Below are 22314 nucleotides of genomic sequence, written 5' to 3'. Positions count from 1 at the left end.
ACTGGGATTTGTTAGGCAGGTGTGAGGGATGGGGCGAGGGAATCTCGGCTCACACTTGTGAGCAGCTCAGCCAGCAGCCCATTGACATCCCTTCCTCCTCCCTCCTTCCAACCCTGGAAGCCTTTTCCCATCCCTTGGCAAAGCCCACAGTGCTGGATCCATCCCCACGGGCTGGGCGGCAGCGCAGCGCTTACGGGACGCTGCAGAAATCCTTTTTCCTTCCCATGAAAACTCCTGCCAAAAAAAAAAAAAAAGGTGGGGGGGGGGGTGGAAAAAAGGGCAGCGACTCCAGAAAAAGGAGAAAAAAAAATAAAAGAAAACAACCTACGTTTGGGGAATGGAACTGATTGGGAACGTGGCCAGGCTCTGCTCGGCTGCAGGATCTCAGGCTGCGGTCCCCACACGCGGCTGCAGCATCCTCCCTGCCTGCATGCATGCTGTGTTGTTAGCAGGCAAGTGATGGGGAAATTGTAGGGGAACGTTAGGGAAATCCGCTGCCATGCTTGGCTGAGAGCCTGGAAGCACTGTGGAGGCAGAGAGTGCGGGTGGGGAGGGGAGGATCCAGCCTCTCTGGCATCCCAGCACCGCCATAAGGGTCTGGTTTGGGGTTGGAGAAGCGTGAATGGAGCCTCGATCCATAGGGAAATGCCTTCCTGGGTTGTCCCACGCCAACCAGCCCTTCCTGCTGCGGAAGGGAGAGGAGAGCAGCTCTTCCTGCTGCCGTCGTGGAGCATTTGCATCTCCCAGCACAGAAGTGGTGTGGTGTAGGATGAGGCTCGGAGCGGGGATGTTGTGTTGCAGCTCCTTCCTCTGGGCTGGTTCTGTCCCTTGTGCCTTATTTTGTGGTCGTAGGACATCCAGAATGGAATCATATAATGTCCTGGGGTGACTTATGAGGTGGAGGGGGATCTGGGGTCCCCCAGCAGGTGAGGGTGGATATGGGGTCCCCTGGAGGTGGAGGTGGATCTGGGGTCCCCCTGAGATAGGGGTGAAAACGGGGTCCCCAGGAGATGGAGGTGAATATGGGGTCTCCAGGAGATGGAGGTAGATTTGGGGTCCCCCATCATATAGAGGTGGAAATGGGATCCCCATGAGGTGGAGGTGGTTATGGAGTCCCCCCACAGATAAGGGTGGATATGGGGTCCCCAGGAGATGGAGGTAAATATGGACTCCCAAGGAGATGGAGCCGGATAGGGGATCCCCCAAGGAGATGGAGATGGATAGGGGGTCCCCCATCAGATAGAGGTGGAAATGGAGTCGCCGTGGGATGTTGGTGGATATGGACACCCCAAGAGATGGAGGTGGATGCAGGGTCCCCAGGAGATGGAGGTGGATGATGTGAGGTCCGTGGCAGATGAGAGTGGATATGGGGTCCCCCAGCATATAAGGGTGGATATGGGGTCCCCCAGGAGATGAAGGTGAATCTGGTACATAAGGATGGATATGGGGTTCCCGGGAGATATGGAGGTAGATGACTATGTTCAAGGACCTGAAGAAGACCCTTAACATCCCAGCATAAGTCAACAACCACGTCCTTGTTGCCCATTTGGGTCTGGTTTGGTTTGGAAATCACTTGGCTTCCTCACAGGGTGTTTCCAGGCAAATTCCCCAGTGGCAGAATCCTCCATGGGAACACTTCTCCTAAAAGCCAATGTTGCACTGGGATGCCCTGTTTCTGCATGGCCAGATGCTGTCTGCAGAGTGCCAGCAAGATGCTGCGTGCAGGTGTCAAAGGCTGGGCTCAATGAGCATGTATTTAATTACAGAGCAAAGATCCCCACGCAAGGCTGCCCGATTTTATGGGTTAGTCACGGTGACAACATTGGATTTCATGGTTGGGATGGAGAAACAGGAGAAATTAAGTGAATGTTAATGCGACACGATGGGTTTGTGCATCCCTCCTGTGCAGGGCTGGTAGTTTTTCCATTTGGAATCCCATGAATGTGATTAGGGGAGGTTTAGGTTGGATATTAGGAGGAAGTTTTTCATGCAGAGGATGGTGATGCACTGGAACAGGATGCCCAAGGAGGCTGTGGATGCCCCATCCCTGCAGGCAGTCAAGGCCAGGCTGGATGTGGCTCTGGGCAGCCTGGGCTGGTGGTTGGTGACCCTGCACGTAGCAGGGGGTTGGAACTGGATGAGCATTGTGGTCCTTTTCAACCCAGGCCATTCTATGATTCTATGAGTCACTAAGGTTGGAGGACACCTTTGGGACTGTAGGACCTCATGGTATGTTGGAACGCAGCAGCAGGAAGCCAACCCAACAGAAGGTGGTGATGCTGCGGACCCGGGTTACCCTGCTGCTCTCTTTGCAGCCATGAAAGCCGACCGCAAGCGCTTGAAGGCGGAGAAGACGGACCTGGTGAGCCAAATGCAGCAGCTCTACGCCACGCTGGAGAGCCGCGAGGAGCAGCTCCGCGACTTCATCCGCAACTACGAGCAGCACCGGAAGGTGAGCGGGTGGCTTTTCTTCCTTTGGGGCTTCAGCTTGGGTTTCTTTGGGGTTGACCATCAGGTCCAACCCCTGCACCGAGCACGGACACCCACAGCTCCATCAGCGCTCAGAGCCCCTCCAGCCTGACCTTGGGTGTCTGCAGGGATGGGGCACCGCCACCCTACACTCCAGGCAGCCCATTTGATCTGCTCCCTTTTGCTGGCCGTAGCCCTAAGGCAGCTCGCTCCTGGTGTGCCTGCAAGGTTGGAGCGTGCGGAGCGCGCACACAAACAGTTGCTCTGTAATAAAGAGCATTTTTGGGATGTTTTCGGGATGGAAAGGAGGGGGGTTGCAGGCAAGGCTTCCTGTTGTGCTCACAGTTCTGCCGTCCGCAGGCACGAGCGAGCGTGGGAACTCAGCTCCCACAGCTATTCTGGGCTTTTTTCCATGCAAAGGGAGAAATTTGCTATTTTTGAAGGCTGGTGCCACTCTCAGCCAGCTCCGGGCTAGCTGGGGCAGCCACGGGGACATTTTTCCCCTTCCACAAGGAAGCCATTGCAATCTTCAGTGCACGGGGAAGAAACAAGGAGCGTGGGGCAAGGTGCTGGCAGAGCTCTCCAGCTTTGGGGCATGGTGTTTGCATCCTGTTTTGGGACACACGTCTCGTTTTGGGGCACAAATGTCTCATTTTGGGGCACAGGCATCCTGTTTTGGGGCACAGACATCCCATTTGGGAACACAGGCACCCCGTTTGGGGGCACAGGTGCCCCATTTTGGGGCACGTGTCCTGTTTTGGGGCAGAGGTGTCCAGTTTGAGACACACGCACCTTGTTTTGGGATACAGGTGTCCTATTCTGGGATACAGGTGTCCCGTTTTTGGGCACAGGCATCTTGTTCTGAGGCACAGACGTCTTATTTTGGGACACCTGCATCCCATTTCGGGACACAGACATCCTGTTTTGTGGCACAGGTGTCCCATTTTGTGGCGCAGGTGTCCTATTCTGGGACACAGGCATCCAGTTTTGGGGCACAGGCATCCAGTTTTGGGGCACAGACATCTCATTTTGGGACACCGGTGTTCCCATTCTGGGACACAAGCATCCCATTTTGAGACACAGGCATCCAGTTTTGGGGCACAGGTGTCCGGTTTTGGGCACAGGCCTCCAGTTTTGGGACACAGGCATCCCATTTTAGGGCACAGGCATCTCATTTGGGGCACAGGCATCCCATTCTGGGATACAGGTGTCCCATTCTTGGATACAAGCATCCCATTTTGGTGCGCAGGCATCCCGTTTTGGGACACGGTGCCTGCAGGGAGGGCCAAGAAGGGGGGATGTTGGCCATTCCCAATCTCAACACCTTCCCCATGTTGCACCAGGAGAGTGAGGATGCAGTGAAAGCCCTGGCCAAGGAGAAGGACCTTCTGGAACGGGAGAAGTGGGAGCTGCGGAGGCAAGCCAAGGAGGCCACCGACCACGCCAGCGCCCTGCGCTCCCAGCTCGACCTCAAAGACAACCGCATGAAGGAGCTGGAGGCCGAGCTGGCCATGGTGAGCTCAGCCTTACAGCATCTCCCATCTGTGAGGGGTGCCTGGTTTGGGTCAGGGCTCAGCATTTATTGCACTGAGGTGGATGCAGCAGCGTTGCGGCGTTGCATTTGAGCATTGTCAGGAGATTGCACTTTTAGGGTTTGTCGCTCTGTTGCCTGGGTTCATTGCAGTGTTGCATCCAAATGCTGTCCCCAATGCTGCAGCATTGCATCCGGGTGCTGATTGCAGTGTCCCCACAGGCCAAGCAATCCCTGGCCACGCTGACCAAGGACGTCCCCAAGCGCCATTCCTTGGCCATGCCGGGCGAGACGGTGCTGAATGGCAACCAGGAGTGGGTGCTGCAGGCCGACCTACCACTCACTGCTGCCATCCGGCAGAGCCAGCAGACCCTGTACCACTCCCACCCCGCACACTCGGCCGACCGGCAAGGTGAGACCTGCACTGGTTTGTGCACCAGCTTTGTTTTTGCATGGGTTGTTGCTGGGGTCTTGAACGGGATCGGTGGTTTTGCACGGAGGGGTCTTGTTTGTTTCGCATGGGTCTGGGTCTTGCACAGGGCTTTGGGTTTGCACAGAAGGTTGCTGGGGTTTAGGATAGCATCAGCCTTCTTGCACATGGGGTGCTTGGGTTTTGATGGGGCACCCCCCAGCACAGGGGGTTGCTGGGGTGTAGAGCAGGACCTGGGTTTTGCACAGGGCGCATTTGTTTTATTGCACCGCAGGCTGAGCCTCTGCGTGGGGGTTTAGGTTGTGCATGGGAGGTTGCAGGGGGTTTTGCACAGGTTTAGATCTTGCACAGCAGCCTGGCATTTTGCATAGGGGGTTAGGTTTTGCATACCCCAGAGGTTGCTGGGGTTGTGAACAGGGCCTGGGGTTTTGCACAGGGCATACTTGGGATTTTGCACAGAAGGCTCAGGTTTTGCATAAGGGTTTGGGCATTGCTGAGTTTTTGAACAGGAACTGTTTTTGCACGGGGGATATTTTGCACGGGCCTAGGTCTTGCACTGGGGTTTTGCACAGAGATTTAGGTTTTGCATGGGGGGGTTCTGTGATCTTGAGCAGCATCACCCAGCTTGTTCATGGATTTGGGTTCTGCGCTGCAGGCTGGTGTTTTGCATAGCAATTTAACTGTTGCACACGGGGTTGCTGGGCTTTGCACAGCATCTGGCGTTTGCATGAGGGTTTCGCTCACGCCGGGGGGCAGCCCCACACCTGAGCTTTGCCAGTGCTGACCCCCATCCCCCCATTGCCCCGCAGCAGTCCGGGTGAGCCCATGCCACTCCCGGCAGCCCTCCATCATCTCCGACGCGTCAGCAGCAGAAGGTGACCGATCGTCCACGCCGAGCGACATCAACTCGCCGCGACACCGGACGCATTCGCTCTGCAACGTAAGTCCCAGGGGGCAGCCAGGTGCTGCAGGGTGCCCACGCTGTGTTCCAGCTGTTTCAACATCACCCGTCCCCTTCTTGCTGCAGGGGGACAGCCCCGGACCGGTACAGAAGAACTTGCACAACCCCATTGTACAGGTAGGGCATCACTCCTCTAGAAGCCCCTCTCCCAAAAGCTCATCCTGCACTAGAGAGTGGTTTTTGGGGTACCCAGAGGCACCGATGGAATTATTGAGTTATTCTTCTATGTTTTACCCTAAAAAGCTGTGGGTGTTCATGCCCATGGTAGCCGGGCCTCTCTGTGGCTTTGCCATGTAGCAGGGGCTGACATCCTATAGTGACAGCATTGAGAAACCAAACTCCTGATAATGTGGGGTAGGAGGAGGTTGGGTCTCCCCATGACTTCAGATACAAAAGTTCAGGACCTGGACCTCAGTATTCACTGGGATCTGTGTATCTGGTGGTGTTGAACAGCCTCAGAGATGTTCAATGTGGAGATGTCGTCAGTGAGCATGACAGGATGGGTTGATGGTTGGGCTTGATATTGGAGGTCTTCCCAACTTTAATCATTCTATCATTCTATTTGGGGACACAATCAGTGGGCATGGTGGGGATAGGTTGATTGTTGGACTTGATGATCTTGGAGGTCTTCCCCAGCGTTAATTATTCTATCATTCTATTTGGGGATGGGTTGACGGTTGGACTTGATGACCTTGGAGGTCTTCTCCAACCTTAATGATTCTATTTAAGGACATGATCAGTGGGAATGGTGGGGATGGGTTGGTGGTTGGACTTGATGATCTTGGAAGTCTTCTCCAACTTTCATGATTCTATTTGGGGACATGATCAGTGGGCATGGTGGAGATGGGTTGATGGTTGGACTTGATGACCTTGGAGGTCTTCTCCAACCTTAATGATTCTATCATTCTGTTTGGGGACACGATCAGTGGGCACAGTGGGGATAGGTTGATTGTTTGGACTTGATCTTGAAGGTCTTCTCCAACGTTAATTATTCTGTCTTTCTATTTGGGGATGGGTTGATGGTTGGACTTGATGACCTTGGAGGTTTTGTCCAACCTTAATGATTCTATCATTCTATCTGGGGACACAATCAGTGGGCACGGTGGGGATGGGTTGATGGTTGGACTTGATGATCTTGGAGGTCTTCTCCAACTTTCATGGTCTGGTGATCCTGTGACATAGTTTAGGGGGCACAGTGGGAATGGGTTGCATACCCCATGCATGGGAGCCCCATGCACGCCCCGCAGCCGCACTGCAAGCAACAGCTTAGTGACAAACCCACCAGCAAAACCCCAGAGATCAGCCGTACCACCTCCACCCCTCCTCTTCCTGCAGTCTCTGGAAGACCTCGAGGACCAAAAACGGAAAAAGAAGAAGGAGAAGATGGGCTTTGGCTCCATCTCACGGGTGTTCGCCCGGGGCAAGCAGCGCAAATCCCTCGACCCGGGGCTGTTTGACGGCACGGCCCCCGACTACTACATCGAGGAGGACGCGGACTGGTGACCCCTCGCCCCCCACAGTGTACAGCCCCCACATGTGCATACCCAAGTCGCGTTGTAATTTTGTCCCCACACCCCTCCTATTTTGATTTTATTTTTTTAAGCATTCCAGTAACTCTTCCTTTGTCGTCACTTCTTATTATTACTTTTCTTTTTCTTTTTTTTTTGTCGTTTGGGGGATTTCTGTTTATTCTGTTCATTTTGTTTCGTTTTTCATTCCCCAAACCTCCTCCTTTTCGACAAAACTTGAAACTTGAAGGACTGCTGTGTGTCTGTAAATAACGGGAATCTCGTGCACTTTGTGCTTGTGACGTCTCTTGTCCGAAACCGCTGTTCTTCTGGAGCCTGTCCTGCGGGGGGACCCCACCTCGGAGAAGGGGACCCCAACATCTTCGGAGACCTTAAGGAAAGAAAAGAAAACAAAACGAAACCAAGAAATGAAACCCACCCAAATTGCATTATCCCCCGAGGAGGTGGCAGCACAACGGGCTCGTCGTAACGCCTTCTGGAATCTGTGTTTTTCCCCTTCCCTTGTGTCGTTTTAATTTATTTGCACAAACCCAGAGAGGAGCTATTCTAACTAAATTATTGCAGAAATGTTGGGGTTTTTTCTTTTTTTTTTTTTTCTTTTTTTTTTAATATATATATTCTTTTTCCACGTCGCTGGGGAGGGCTGGGGAGGAGGAAAGGGATGGGGAACGGGGACGGCGTGGGAGCACTTAAAGCCTTGGAAGAACCCAGCGACCTCGGAGCTTCCCAATGTGGATTTGGGGTGCTCACCCTTTGCTGGCATTAAAACCGGGGGGCACTGGGGGCCAAGGGAAAGCAACGTCCCTATATAGCAGTGCCAATGTTGGGGGGACGCTTGGAAGCCGCGCTCCGCTTTAACGACGAGCTCGCAAACCTGTATGCTTTAACGCTCAGCGGTATCATTGGAAGCTCTTAAGAGGGAAAAAAAAAAAAAAAAGAGTATGAAGATTTATTTAATAGTGCTATAATAGTGTCTTATTTTTCTGAATCCCGAGACGCGTGCCCCGTTTGAATGGGGAATATTTTGTCTTAAGTGGCAGAAATTCACTCCCGCGCTCTGCGTTCCCCCACGGGATGCTGTGGGGAGGGCCGGGGAGGAAAAGCAGAACTTTTCTGCAGAAAAGCTGTTGTTTTTTGTTTGTTTTTTTTTTTAATCCATTGACTCTTTTTTTTTTTTTTTTTGGTCATTTTGTTCCTTTTTCTCCTTGCATTTCTTTCTTTTTTTTTTTTTTTTTTTTAATAATTTAAACTCTCCGCCGACGAAAGCAGACGAGCGATCTCCCTTGGTATCCAGTAGTTTCCTTTTGCATTTCAGCCGTTTTTATTTTGTAAATTAGGAAATCATTCTAAAAAAAAAAAAAAAAAAAAAAAAAAAGCAAGAAAAAAACCGAGGAAAAAAAAATTACTAAGAGGACAATTTATTTAAAAGAGAGAACTTCGGGAAATAGGATACGGATTATGGGTAACCTTAGATTTAACTTTTTTTCCCCCCCCCCCAATGAAGGGGGGGGAGGATCCTTGAAGGCATGGATGCAAATATTACAAACAAACAAACAAAAAAAACTATAAAAAATCTAAATAAAGCTTATTTTAAAGTACGGGTGAGCTCCGCGTGCTTCAGTTGAGGTCGGGGATTGGTGGTGGGGTTGGGCGCTGGGTTGACCTGTCCTCGTGTCCTGGCCAATGGGGTCCATTGTTGGGTGCAGAGGGGATGTGGGTGTGGGGTGGAGGTGGGCATGGGGTGTTGGGCAGCTCAGCGTCGTTGCAGTGCCTTTTGGGTGCCAATGGGGCATGCTGTTGGGTGCCCTACCAGCAACGCCATCCTCATCATGGGATGGGTTTGGGTTTTTTGACCCATGGGAGCAAGCAGGATTGGGGTTTCCTATAGGAAAGGATGCGGGGGTGTGTGGATCTGGCCAAGATCCATCCAGGATCCATGGATGTGATGCCAAGGATGGAGTCCACCATAGCCAAGGCAATGGGATGGGCATGAGGAAGGGTGTGAGGCAGTATGTCCCTATTGTGCATGGAGCAACCCAGCGCCAGTCCGAGGTGATACACCCTGCAGAAAACAGGTAAGAATTCATTTTTTCTCCCATAGGGCAGCACAGCAGGAAAATATGTTCCCGTGTGCTTGGTTTTCTACCCCATATACTGGGGTCAGGTTGCGCGTAGTTGGGTCTGCCCATTTCCCAACAGGCTAAGATTGGCTTTTTGGACTGGAGGATGCCAAGGCAACCATGGATAATACAGAACAGCAAATACAGAACAAAATACGATGAACATCTGATATTTTACACATTTAAAGCCCATAGTGTCGTGCATGGAACCAGGCAGGAGCGTTGTGAGCAATGGGAAGGGAAACACACACCAGCTGCCAGCTGGCAGGGCAGCCCTGTTAATTAGCAGTATGATGGAGTATTAATGGGAATAAAACATGGCACTGAGGTGTGACTGTAGTGAGATAAGCCCCGCGCAGCCCGTGGCTGAGGTTGGTGGCAAATATTTGCTGATGCCATATTGGGCCGCGTGGGAGCAGCTGCCAAAGCTGAAGGAAACTGCACTTTAAAGCTGATTTGGAGAACGTGACCTGAAATCTGTGGCTGACCTGTGGGCTGTTGCTGTTTTTAAGGCTGGTTGTTGTTTACTGGTCCTTGTGCATCCCTACTTCACCCCTGCTGCAACCCCATTCCAACCCCACTGCTTTCCATTTGCATCCCCATTACATCCTTGCTGCATCTCCGATGCATCCCTACTTCATCTCTTTTGCATCCCCTCTGCACCTCAATTCCATCCCCGATGCATCCCTGCTTCATCTCTTCTGTATCCCTGCTGCATCTCCATTCTATCCCACCTGCATCCCAGCTGCATCCCTGTTGCATCCCAGCTGCATCCCTGCTGTATTCCCATTCCATCCCAGCTGCATCCCTGTTGCATCCCAGCTGCATCCCTGCTGTATCCCCATTCCATCCCAGCTGCATCCCTGTTGCATCGCAGCTGCATTACTACTGCATCCCCCACTCCATCCTCTCTGCATCCCTGCTGCATCCTGTTGTGTGTGCACCGAGCATCCCCCCAGCCCCAGCAGGGCTCAGCTGCTCTCGGGTTGCTGCTACACCCTATGGACAGAGGAGGGAGCACGCAGCCGGGATTTATCGCCGCCGCAGCGCTGAGCGATCCACGGAGAACCCAAAGAAACGCAGAGGTGTGTCCTATTCCTGAATTAACCCTATTAAACAGCTCTCCTCACTCAGACACGTGCGGGCTGGGGGCTCAGCTCAACCCAAACCCAACTCCTCTTCTTCCAAAGGCCTTCCCTGGGCTGCAGGCATGGGGTTGGCATTGGGCATGGTGATGGTGCTGGGCATGGGGTTGGCAATGGGCATGGGGTTGGCATTGGGCATGGTGATGGGGTTGGGCATGGGGTTGGCATTGGGCATGGGGTTGGCATTGGGCATGGTGATGGGGTTGGGCATGGGGTTGGCATTGGGCATGGTGATGGTGTTGGGCATGGGGTTGGCATTGGGCATGGTGATGGTGTTGGGCATGGGGTTGGCATTGGGCATGGGGTTGGCATTGGGCATGGTGATGGGGTTGGGCATGGGGTTGGCATTGGGCATGGTGATGGGGTTGGGCATGGGGTTGGCATTGGGCATGGTGATGGGGTTGGGCATGGGGTTGGCACTGGGCATGGGGTTGGCATTGGGCATGGTGATGGGGTTGGGCATGGGGTTGGCATTGGGCATGGGGTTGGCATTGGGCATGGTGATGGTGTTGGGCATGGGGTTGCCATTGGGCATGGTGATGGGGTTGGGCATGGGGTTGGCATTGGGCATGGGGTTGGCATTGGGCATGGTGATGGGGTTGGGCATGGTGATGGTGTTGGGCATGGTGATGGCAACGGACATGGGGTTGGCTTTGGGGTTGGGCCATCCAGGAGCACCCAGAGCTCTGGGACGACCCCTGAGCCCCAAATGTGGCTCAGGAATGTGGCTGGAGCTCCGTAACTCAGCCCTTGTCCCGTGGCCATGAAGAAGCCCATCCTTGGCTGATGTTCAGCTTTGCAGAAGGGAGCACAAGGAGCCCATTGAGCTGCACCAGCTCCGGTTGCAGCCCGTAGGGGTCAGCTCCAGAGCTGTGGGGTTTGGCTGAAGGCGCAGGGCTCGTTCCCTGGGTGAAGTCGGGTTGAGTTTCATTTTCTTGCAGGAGAAAGGAGAAATCTACGGGTAACGCCCCCACGCAAGAGGTCAGTGTGGGGTTGGGGGAGCACAGGGAGGTGGCCAAGCCTGAGAATGCAAAATGAGCCGTGCAAAGGGCGGGACGTCGGTGGTTGCACGGCACTACGGAGCAGCTCTGGGCTCATTGCCCATTGGGTTGGGCGAGAGGAGGAAGGGCAGTGCCCGCTCTGCCCCCAGGGGAGTGGGGGAGACAGTGGAAAATCCCATGCGGCTCTGCGGAGGGGATGGGGAAACGTGGGGAAACGATGAGGAAATCGTGGGACATCGTGGGGGGAAATGGGAGATGATGGGAGAATTATGGGAAGTAACGGGGAAATAATGGGGAAATGCGGGGAAATAATGGGAAATAAGGGAGAAATAATGAGGAACAGTGGGTAATAATGGGAAATAATGGGGAAATGTGGGGAAATAATGGGAAATAAGGGAGAAATAATGAGGAACAGTGGGTAATAACGGGAAATAATGGGGGAATATGGGAAAATAATGGGAAATTGTGGGTAATTATGGGGGGAAATGGGAGATAATGGAGAAATTGTGGGAAGTAATGGGGAAAAATGGGGAAATGTGGGGAAATAATGGGAAATAAGGGAGAAATAATGAGAAACAGTGGGTAATAATGGGAAATAATGGGGAAATATGGGGAAATGAGGGGAAATTTTGGGTAATCAGGGGGGGGAATGGGAGATAATGGGGAAATAATGGGGAAGTAATGGGGAAATGTGGGGAAATAATGGGAAATAAGGGAGAAATAATGAGAAATAGTGGGGAATAACCGGAAATAATGGGGGAATATGGGAAAATAATGGGAAATTGTGGGTAATCATGGGGAAAATGGGAGATAATGGAGAAATTATGGGAAGTAATGGGGAAAAATGGGAAAATATGGGGAAATAATGGGAAATAAGGGAGAAATAATGAGAAATAGTAGGTAATAATGGGAAATAATGGGAAATAATGGGGAAATGTGGGAAAATAATGGGAAATAGTGGGGAAATCATGGGGGAAAATGGGAGATAATGGGGAAATAATGAGGAAGTAATGGGGAAATGTGGGGAAATAATGGGAAATAAGGGAGAAATAATGAGAAATACTGGGTAATAATGGGAAATAATGGGGAAATGTGGGAAAATTATGGGGAAATAATGGGGAAATATGGGAAAATAATGGGAAATAGTGGGGAAATCATGGGGGAAAATGGGAGATGATGGAGAAATTATGGGAAGTAATGGGGAAAATGGGGAAAATGGGGAAATAATGGGAAATAAGGGAGAAATAATGAGAAATAGTGGGTAATAATGGGGAAATAATGGGGAAATATGGGGAAATGTGGGAAAATAATGGGAAATAGTGGGGAAATCATGGGGGAACATGGGAGATAATGGAGAAATTATGGAAAGTAATGGGGAAAATTGGGAAATAATGGGAAATAAGGGAGAAATAATGAGAAATAGTGGGTAATAATGGGAAATAATGGGGAAATGTGGGGAAATTGTGGGTAATCATGGGGGAAAATGGGTAAAAATGATAAATTATGGGAAATAGTGGGGAAATAATGAGAAATAGTGGGTAATAATGGGAAATAATGGGATGGGGGATATGGGATAATAATGGAAATAAATGGAGAAAGAATGGGAAAGAATGGTGGGAAATAATAAAGAAAAAATGAAAAATAATGGAGAAATAATGAATAATAAAAGAGAAATGATAGGAGTAGCGGGAAATAATGGGGAAATGTGAATAAATAATGGAGAAACAACGGAAAATAATAGAGAAATAATGTGAATAGTGGGAAATAATGGGGGAATATGGAGAAATAACGGAGAAATAATGGGAAATAGAAGGTAATAATAGGAAATTGTGGGAAATAATGAAGATATAATGGGGGAAAAATGGGAAAGGATGGAGAAATAATAAGAAGTGGGAAATAACGGAGAAATAATGGGAAATTATGGGAAATAGAGGAGAAATTATGGGAAATAATGGGAAATAATAATGGGAAGTACTCCGAGCCCGTGGGAAAGGGAAGTGCTGGGGGAGGTGGAGGGGGAGCCCGGAGCGGGCGGAGCCGGAGCGGCAGCCGGAGCGCAACGCTCCCAGCCCGGCCCCGGCATCACAGCACCGCCCCGGGGAGGTTCCCCGCCGCTGCTGCTGTCGGGAGGTGCGTGGCGTCCCGGGGGCTGCGTGGGGCCGGGAGGGGAGTGGGGTCCTTTGGGGCCGGGGTAGGGCTTGGGCAGCGTTAAGGCTCCGGGATGGGATGAGGCTGGGACGTGGGTTGGCACCGGGTTGGGATGGGAGCGGGTGTTGTCCCCCGCGCCAGCACTGGGAAACACAAAGAGCAGGAGAAAGTAATGTGTGGGGCACAGGTGGGACTTGAGGGGCACGGGGGTATGGGGTGGTATGAGGATATGGGGGGATATAGGGGCAATATGGGGACGTTGAGTTGTGAGGATGTAGGGGGATGCAGCCTGCAGGAGCGCAGCACTAAGCAGGAGAAGGTGATGTGTGGGGCAGGGATGTGGGGCAGGCATGGATGTACGAGGGGTATATGCGGATATGGGGCAGAGGTGGGGGTATAGGGTCATGTGGGGTTATATGGGGTTATGGGGTCACAGCCTGCAGGAGTGCAGTGCTGAGCAGGAGATGGTAATGTGGGGCAGAGATATGGGGTGGAGAGAGGGGGCAGAGGAACTTGGGGATATGGGGGGCACAGGGACATGGGGACTTTGGGAAATGGGGTGATATGGCATTGTGGGGGGGGACAGCCTGCAGGAGCACAATGCCACATAGTAGGAGGTGGGAGATGGGGGGCAGAGATGAGGGGCACAGTGACATGGGGATATATGGAGATATGTGGTGGAGATATGGGGCAGATATGGGGCTTGGGGCACGTTGTCACCCTGCAGCACTGGAGGTGGCTGTCCTGAATGCAGGAAGGGATGGGGAATGGCAAATCCTACACCGAACCCAATGGTGCTTTGGGGTCAGAGCACAACGCGGCTGCTGGAGGCGCAGTGTTTGGAGAGCAAACAAGGCAAGAGGTGGCTCTGTAGGGCTGGTCTGAGTGGGGTGTTGTGTGCTCATGGGGTTTCTGTCGGGAGCATTGCTGCAGTTCTCCCAAAAAACTGCTCGGTGCAGAACTTGGCAAAGCAAATCTGTGCGCTTCGCTCGGGGCTGGGCGCCCAATCCCAAATGCACGTCTTCATCCTGATGAGTTTCATGGCCGGTTGGTGTCCGGATGGTGCCCATATGGTGTCAGGATGATGTCCAGGTGGTGTCCAAGTGGTGTCCGGATGGTGCTGTGGGTTCCAGGAGAGGGTTTGCTGCTGGAGATGGGCTGGATCTCTCAGCTGGCAGAGCAGAGCCCACGTGACGCCTTTAATTCCTGTATCCACGGCGTGAAAAGTCAGAATCAGGAAATCTGGAAGGAAAAAAAAAAACCCAGCGAGCCAAAGGTATTGAATACAGTGCTGTGCAAAGCAGGAAGGGAGCAGGTCAGGGTGCTGGGAGTTCCCCAGGCTGGTTTGTTTGGCTCAGGCTTTTCTGCAGCCTCTGTGATTGCCATTGGTTCTGAACCAGCCCGGAACCAAAACGTGACGGAAGGGCAAAGCTTGGGGCAATCCTCCATGAAAGGGAAGTGTGCAGCCCGGCTCGCTCTGCCGGCGCTTTTATTCCCTTTAAATCAAAACTGAAGGGGACTCTGAGATTGCAGAGGGGTTGGGAGCAGAAAGCAGAGCAGAGGTTTTGCAGGAAGAGGCACCGCTCTGCTGTGGGCACCTCCTGGGGAAGCGCCGTGGGGAAGGGTGGGTGAGCCAAATACCTGCATAGGAAATAACCCCGAAAGTGCCTCTCTGGAACGCAGGGAGCAATTAGTGCCAATCGCTGCCGGCAGGAAGCAAAACCCAACAGCCTGTCCCTCTGTCTTGCTGCGTTCCACCGGTGAGTGGCAATGGAGGTGGCTGGAGGTTGGCCAAAGGCAACTGGAGTTGGACGAACCCACGGCGGGGAGAGCTGTGGGTGTTTCCCACCCTTCTGGGTTATGGGGTGGCTGAATCTCACGTTGTGCAGGGCTTGGTGGAGGAGAGAGTTGCGGGGATGGGCTGAGCTCACAAATTAGAAGGAGAAATCGTTAATGAGAAGTGGTGCAGACATAGAGATGAAGGCTGGTGCCTTGGAGCTGACATCAGCCTGCCTCCTGGGGATGGGGAGGTGCAGGGAGGAGTTACCCACGTTGTGGGGAGCCTCGGGGTTCAGGGTGTGGGCAGAATACCAGAGAGCTGTGGGTGCCCCATCCCTGGAGGTATACAAGACCAGGCTGGATGGGGTTTGGGCAACCTAATCTGTTGGAGAGCAACCAGCCCACCGCAGGGGTTGGGTCTGGATGGGCTTCGGGCTCCCTTCCAACCCCAATTTTCAGTGGTCCTATGATCTTCCAACCCCACCGTTTTATGGGTATGTAATCTTCCAACCTAAGCCGTTCTATGGGTCTTTGATCTTTAAGATGCCTTCCAACCCAACCACTCCATGATTCTATGTTTCTACGATACTGAAAGTTGTCAGAGGCAGATGCTGAGCCGCCACCAGCCCCAGGACCACGTTGGTCACCAGCTGTGTGTGTCATCCCCTACTGAGCTCATTTGCCTGCAAGGTGAAAATGGTCCCATGTGTCATGACCTGGGCATGCTGCCGGTGGCCGGCCCCAATGGGATGAGCTGTGCATCCACTCTGACCTCACCCAGGGAGTGGAAAACCCTGGATTTCACCCTGAGTGGGGCTTGGAGCTGCAACCCGGTGACAGGAGCAGGAAGGGGACGCAGTGGATGGGGAGCAGCAGGGACTGCCGTGGTTTCTAGCAAGGGAAGGAGCTGAGAGCACACAGAAACGTTCTGGTTTAATGATTCGGAGTTCCTGGTGTAAATCATTGACAGCGGTGAGCACAAGACCGCAGGTGTGCGTGGGATGGGGACAAAGGTGGCTGGGGCTGCTGGTGTGGGGCTGGCTGTGGGGCGGGGGCTGGCTGTGGGGAAGGCTGGAGCTCTGGGCACAGCGGTGGCCCCATGTCACCATTGAGGTGGGAGCAGAGCAGTGAGGGCGGTGAGTACGGGCTGGTCGCACGTGATGGCTCATGATGGCAGTGAACAGAGTGGGGGGAAATGGTGTCAGAACAATCTTTGGGGGTTTCTGGATTGCAGCACAGGACTGAGAATTCCCTGCCGCCTGTTGCCAGAGCAGGGGGGTCACGTGGCAGCTGCTCTGCACTGCTTCATCTGCCTTCTAGATGGTTGGGTGGAGGGATGGATGAATGGATGGATGAATGTCCACGGCCACTGCCAAACTGGAGGTGCATTTCTGGCCATAGGGAGGCTTTGGTTTGGTGCTTTCCTGGAGGTGCTGTAGCTTTCCCCATGCTGCCAAGTTCCCTTTTCACTGAGGCTGCACTGCTTTTTCCAGAGCTCTTCTCCAACCATTGACGTCACAGCAGTGGGGCTATGGCTACAACAGCGTGCTCTGATAAGTCTAAAGTAGAGATAATTAGATGGTGAGAGAGACACGGACGTCTCTGCGTGGGTTAATGCGATTTGCCCTCTCTGCAGGGCAGGGATCTGGGCCAAACTTTTCAACGCTGCAGTGACGGAGCAGCTTAGAGAGGTGCCAGAGGGAGGCTGGAGACGGTGAGAAGGTGCATTGCTTTTGGAAACCTTCCATTCCTCCAGCAAAATGAGCGTTCTGTTCCTTCCCCGTCGTGCCCCTCCCCACAGATCTATGGCTGAGGGCAGCGTGGTGCTGTGATTTCTCCCCCCACAAAGCCCTGGCGGTGCTTTGCAGGTGGGAGCTCAGTGCCCGCACGATGCTCTGCTGGATGGATAGCTTGAGGATAGGAGCTGGGTTGGTAGGGGAGTGAGTGGCACCTGGGGCCGTCGTTCGGTCCCGATGGCAGCGGTGTGGCTGGGAATGGGGCCGGATGCAGCAGGAGATGAGGAAGGAGCGGGACGTGTGATGCAATTCCCCATTGCAATACGCTCCACACCCACAAAGGTCGTTGAGTTTACAGCCACCTGCAGTGTGGGTGCTGTCCCCAGCAGAAGGCATGGTGTGGAGCTGCCAACACAGCACGGTGGGCTCTGGATGGGCCTTGGGGGCTATTGGGCAACCCTCTGACAGGGGGTGCTGACCTGGGGAGCAGCTGTGGCTGATGAAGGCTCCAGCAGCACTACCTGGCATGTCCTCACCGGGCTGCTTTGTAGGGCAGGAACTGGAGAGAGGCAAGGAGCAGGGCTGGGGCTATGCTGAATGCATAGAGAGTCCTTTGGGGGCATCCAAAGGGGGATTTAAGAGCGGAGGGCTGAGATGGGGAAGTTTGCTCTGCGTCCCCGTTGAACTAGATGGCCTTGAACAGTCCCTTCCAACTCAAACCCATTCTATTATCCCCATTTCCTTGCTTGGCTTGCGTGTCTTTTCTTACAAGTTGCTGTTTTCTGGGAATGCTGCTCATTTCTAGCCATGACCCAGTGACCCAGCACGCTCTCAAGCTAAACAAGCAAGCATGAACCAGGGACCAACGGCATAGATTGCCACGACGTGGAGCAGAGGCGTATATGGGAAAAGCACGCAGCGGCATCCTGTCCAAGGGATGGCTCCTTGCACAAACAAGCACTGCAAAGCCAAGAAAGGAAAACAGAGTGGCGTGTTTGCACAGCTGCTTGCTGCCTTTGGCACCCGTGGGATGCTGCTGTCAGACTGTGGCATGGAAATCTGGGGTCCTTGCTGCATTACCTACATGCAGTTTGCAGCGTGAGGTTGCACTCCTCGCTGCCGTCCCTGCGTGCTGAGGTTGAGGCAAGCCGCCAGGAGATGCAGTTGCATGTGTTTATTTTTGGAAAGCAATCACATCCCACGTGTGTGGCCGGGGAAATGCAGGCATCCCGTGCAGGATGGAAAGGCAGCATTGACTTGGCCGGCTCTGAACCAGAGTGCTCAAAGCCCAGTGCTTGGGTCAGGGTGAGCCTATGGGAACGGTGTTCTCTCTCTGCAGGTCTGCCCTTCTGCTCTGCCCGAGCACCGCACGCATGGTAGCCACCCGGGGCCACCAGGGATGCAGTGAGGTGGCCAATGCACAATGGCCCCATCTCGCACCAACGGGTCGCACTACGCACTGACGGCCATCGGGCTGGGGATGCTCATCCTCGGCGTCATCTTGGCCGTGTGGAACCTTGTGCCCGGCTTCGGACACCCCGATAAACTCAACGCTGGGAATAGCAGCAAGCCCGACCGCGGTGGTGGGGGTATTTTTAAGAGCAAGACGTTTTCTGTGGCCTACGTTCTGGTTGGGGCAGGTCTGCTGCTGCTGCTGCTGTCCCTCTGCTTGAATGTCCGTGACAAGAAGAGGCAGAGTGAGGATATCCCCAGGGTGGTGCAGCACCAAGCATCCGTGGAGCCTTCACAGCAGGAGGAGGACAGGTGAGCCCTGGGGGGCAGCAGGAGCTCAGGGAGAAGCAAACCCAGCTGTGTCAGTGATGTGGGTGAAAGGAGGCACTGTGGATATGTAAGCAGTGCTCTAGAAGCTGAGCGGGCATAGCTGCGCCATGGGATGCCTGTTAATGGTTAACCCCCAGAGATGGGTGGCTGCTGCAGAGCAGATGAAGAGCTATGGAGTCATTAAGGTTGGAAAGACCACAAAGGCCGTTCAGCCAAAATGTCAGCCCATCCCCACCATGCCCACTCGTAGAGTCATTAATGTTGAAAAGACCACTAAGATCACCCAGTCCAACCACAGGACCCCATCACTTAAAAGCAACTCGCTCAAGCAGGAGCAATGCAGAGTGTATGTGTGCAGGTACCGGGGTGCAGGTGGATGAACATTCGTGGGATGGAACCCAACCTGAAATGCATCCAGGCTGGATATTAGGAAAAACTACTTCTCAGAAGGAGCGGTGATGCGCTGGCATGGGCTGCACAGGGAGGTGGTGGGGTCACCATCCCTGGAGGTGTTGAGTGTGGAGATGTGGCACTGAGGGACGTGGTCAGTGAGCACAGTGGGGGTGGGTTGGGGTTGGACCTGGTGATCTGAGACATCATTTCTTTCCCTTATGGCTCTGTGAAGGCAGTAGAAAGATGCCTGAACATAGGTGGCGTTGCAGTCTGTTTGAACTGCTACATAACATAGAAGGGCTGATATTCTGTCCTTTATTTCAGGTTGTGTTTTCATCGCCTCTCTCTGTCCCCGTGCCCCACTGCAGTCGAAGTGATGTGGGGCTGATGTTCTCTCTTTGTCTCCTGCAGCCAAGAAGAGGATGAAGACGTGTCCTCCCGCTACTACGTCCCCAGCTACGAGGAGGTGATGAATGCAGGCTACTCGGAGCCCCGCGACCCGGAGCGGAACCGCAGGATCAGCGTCTCACTGCCCTCCTATGAATCACTGACAGGGCTTGAGGAGGGCACGCAGCCATCAGGAGCAGCCAATGCAGAGCCCAGCACCGAGCGGCCACCAGGCCGGAACAACTCGCGTCTCAGCAAGCGCCTGAAGCCCCTCAAGGTGCGGAGGATCAAGTCGGAGAAGCTGCATCTCAAGGACATCCGCCTCAACCTCGGTGATGGGAGCAGCACCGGTCCCATCACAATTGAGCCATTGACCCCACCTCCAAAGTATGAGGATATCCAGGAAAAAGCACCGGGAAGCCAACAGTTGACTTAGAAAGGAGGGGTCGGTCATTGTGCGGATTGGAAACACTCAGAGAGGGCTGGTCACGGAGTGCAGGAGTGTTGGATGCTCTCTGGATGCTGAGGTACTGATGTGGTGGGGACTGCAGCATTGCACAAATGGGACTGGGTCTTCCCAGGACAGCACTGTGTCAAACACCGTGGGGAAATGGCGATGCTGTGAAGGACGTGAAGGCTGCAAGAGTCAGATGTGTGTTCTGCGTTGTTTTAATTTAAAGACCACCTAATGTATCTTCTCTCCTTTGTGCCTTGCCCCAGCAATGGGTTTCCAAGCCACCAAACTGCTATTTAATAAGAATTTTCCAAGAGGAAAAAGGGAAACTTTCTGTCTTTTTTTTTTTTTTTTTTGTCTTTTCTTTTTGAGTAAGGCATTAAAAGTGTCAGGTTAGTGATGTAGCTGTCACCACTCCAGACACCAGTGGGGTTGGGGATAGTGGCACAGGGCTGGCCCAAGTGCCTGCAGAGTTGCATGCTTGCTGGTGCGAAGAGGAATGAAACAAGCCCTTAAGCTTGTCAGACCTATAGGCTTTACCCATAGGAGGTTTCTTACTGGCATTACTGCCCATTCTCCTGTAGGAGAGGACTGAGTTTCTTGCCTCAATGGTTTTCTCTTTTGTGTGTTGTGCTGTGAGTCGAAGGGACAGTCCGTTTGGGGCTGGAAACTGCCACAGTGGACAACTGCCAAGGGTTGTTCAAGGTGTTCTGGGTAAAATGACAAGACCATGCAGTGCAAGCAGTCCTTTTCTAAATAAATATTTTGTACGTGGGGTGTGTGTATGCATGTGCATCTGTGTGTGCAGGTGGCTGTTCCCATGGGTTGAAGGCCAGAGCTGTGCGAAATCAGCCAACTGGTTTAGGGTGGATGCTGCTCCTTGGGCATCCCAAAGTTGTGCTACCTCCTGGGCAACAGGAGTCAAGCCATCCCCAGCCACATGTCCATGCTGTGTTACTGTTCATAGGATGCTGATCTTGGTGTAGGGGTGGCCTGTCCAGTCGAGGTTGGCTTGGTGGTTGGGAATGTAAAAGGTATGAGATGAACACAAATGGCCAAAAAGAAGTGTGAACGAGATGTTGGTCCAAATCCATATGGTGGTACCTGTGATGATTTATTGCTTCATATTCTACCCCATCATTCCCATTATTGCAATCACATTCACTTTGCTGTGCCCCAAGGGATGACATGATCTCAGGCAGGGAAATCATATGATAAGGGACTTCCTTAAGCAAATTAATGCAACAACAAGGACAAAAAAGACCACTTTAAACACGAGGGAAATTTGGGGGAGGTGAAACGGAGATCCTTGTTTATTGTTGTTGAAGATGAAGGGATGAAGAGGTTCTGCTGCTCCTTGGCAGCTTTTCCTCATCCCATGGGAGTGGTTCATCCCCTGTGTGAGGGTTGCATGGTAATATACTGTCAATTGGAAGAGCCGTTATTTCTGAAGGCAGTGGAATGGTAAAGGAGAGGGAGAGGTGGCAGCCATTTTCACTGTCGTGTCCCTGCTCATTGCAGGGGAGTTGAGCTAGATGGCTGGTAAAGGTTATCTTAGAAACACAGGAAAACCTTTGTGTGCAATACATGTGCGGGTTGAGTCACTATTTTGTGTGTGGGGGGGGGGAAGTACTGTCGAATCGAGTTGCTCGGGGCTCAGCACACAGTGTTGCAACACCCATAAACCAGAGTGCAGCACCCACCACCTCCTCGTTAATCTCATTAGTTTTGGCGTGGGTGTGGAACACATCCCCAGGGAGTTTTGTGGTGCTTTCCACAGCCTGCCCAGGGCCTGCCCAGGGCCTGTCAGGTGCTGGCGGAGGTGAAATTGCCTGTTTTGAGGTCTAAATCTCACGTACCGTGAGGTATTGGTGTCCCTCTCTTGAAACATAGAGGGAGATCTGTGTGGGAAGGAGGACAGCAGTGTGAGGAGGGAGGCCTGGCCTTCACCCGTAATGGCGGCCATCATGGCAGCTTCGTTGCCATGGTGACAGGAATTGGCGGGGCAGGAAGCCTTACAAAATGGCGCCCAGGGCCCTGGGGATGCATCAGGCCATCATGGTGGCATTCAAACCTACACACAGCACCCCAGGCTTCGATCTCCATTTAATTAAACCCCATTAATCCCATCTCCACAGTGGAGGAGGCCTCACAAGCCAAAGGGCCCTCGTGGGCCGCAGGTGGTGGATGGTGTAATCTGTTGCAGGAGACGAAAAACAAGAGAAAAAGCAAAAAGTACACATACTCCAACATGCTCAGACCAGGTAGGCTGCACGACAAACTGCATTTTGATATGAGGAGAAGCAGTGTCCTCAGAGAAACCAGGAGCTGCAACCGACACCGACACGGAGCTGTGTTGTGCCCGTTGCTTGGATAAAGGATAAAGAAAAACAACAAAAAAAACCTGAACAAAACAAACACAAGAAGGAAAGCAGCCGGGTTTTGGTGT

At 52.9% G+C, this 22314-nt stretch overlaps 2 protein-coding genes across 9 annotated transcripts in view; both read left to right on the top strand.

The window, feature by feature from the left end:
- KAZN (kazrin, periplakin interacting protein) overlaps positions 1 to 8518 on the top strand; it is a 52628-nt gene extending 44110 nt beyond the window's left edge. For 2 of the 4 annotated variants that reach the window (XM_046903289.1, XM_025142591.3), the window contains exons 3-8: positions 2316 to 2452; positions 3813 to 3983; positions 4223 to 4412; positions 5243 to 5370; positions 5458 to 5508; positions 6727 to 8518. In XM_046903289.1, coding sequence (XP_046759245.1) covers positions 2316 to 2452; positions 3813 to 3983; positions 4223 to 4412; positions 5243 to 5370; positions 5458 to 5508; positions 6727 to 6894 — 845 coding nt within the window. In that variant the 3' untranslated portion in view covers positions 6895 to 8518. Of the gene's footprint in view, positions 1 to 2315; positions 2453 to 3812; positions 3984 to 4222; positions 4413 to 5239; positions 5371 to 5457; positions 5509 to 6726 lie in introns of all 4 variants that reach the window. The other 2 variants (XM_015297197.4, XM_004947494.5) reach the window with 1 other exon arrangement.
- Positions 8519 to 13278: 4760 nt separating this feature from the next.
- On the top strand, positions 13279 to 20640 carry TMEM51 (transmembrane protein 51). Of its 5 annotated transcripts, none has more exons than XM_015297185.4 (3): positions 13279 to 13316; positions 18189 to 18613; positions 19436 to 20640. In XM_015297185.4, exons 2-3 carry the CDS (start codon positions 18273 to 18275, stop codon positions 19845 to 19847), a joined length of 753 nt encoding a protein of 250 aa, XP_015152671.3. In that variant the 5' UTR covers positions 13279 to 13316; positions 18189 to 18272; the 3' UTR covers positions 19848 to 20640. The 5 variants fall into 5 exon arrangements, with proteins under 5 accessions (XP_015152671.3, XP_040507325.1, XP_015152673.3 ...); XM_040651391.2 differs by having other exon boundaries at positions 17655 to 18613; XM_015297187.4 differs by lacking the exon at positions 13279 to 13316 and adding an exon at positions 14769 to 15094.
- Positions 20641 to 22314: the final 1674 nt, after the last annotated feature.

This window comes from Gallus gallus, chromosome 21 (assembly GCF_016699485.2).
Source record: "Gallus gallus isolate bGalGal1 chromosome 21, bGalGal1.mat.broiler.GRCg7b, whole genome shotgun sequence".
Taxonomy (NCBI): domain Eukaryota; kingdom Metazoa; phylum Chordata; class Aves; order Galliformes; family Phasianidae; genus Gallus; species Gallus gallus.
The sequence above is the reverse complement of the archived record's forward strand: the minus strand, read 5'-3'. Positions and strand labels throughout refer to the sequence as shown.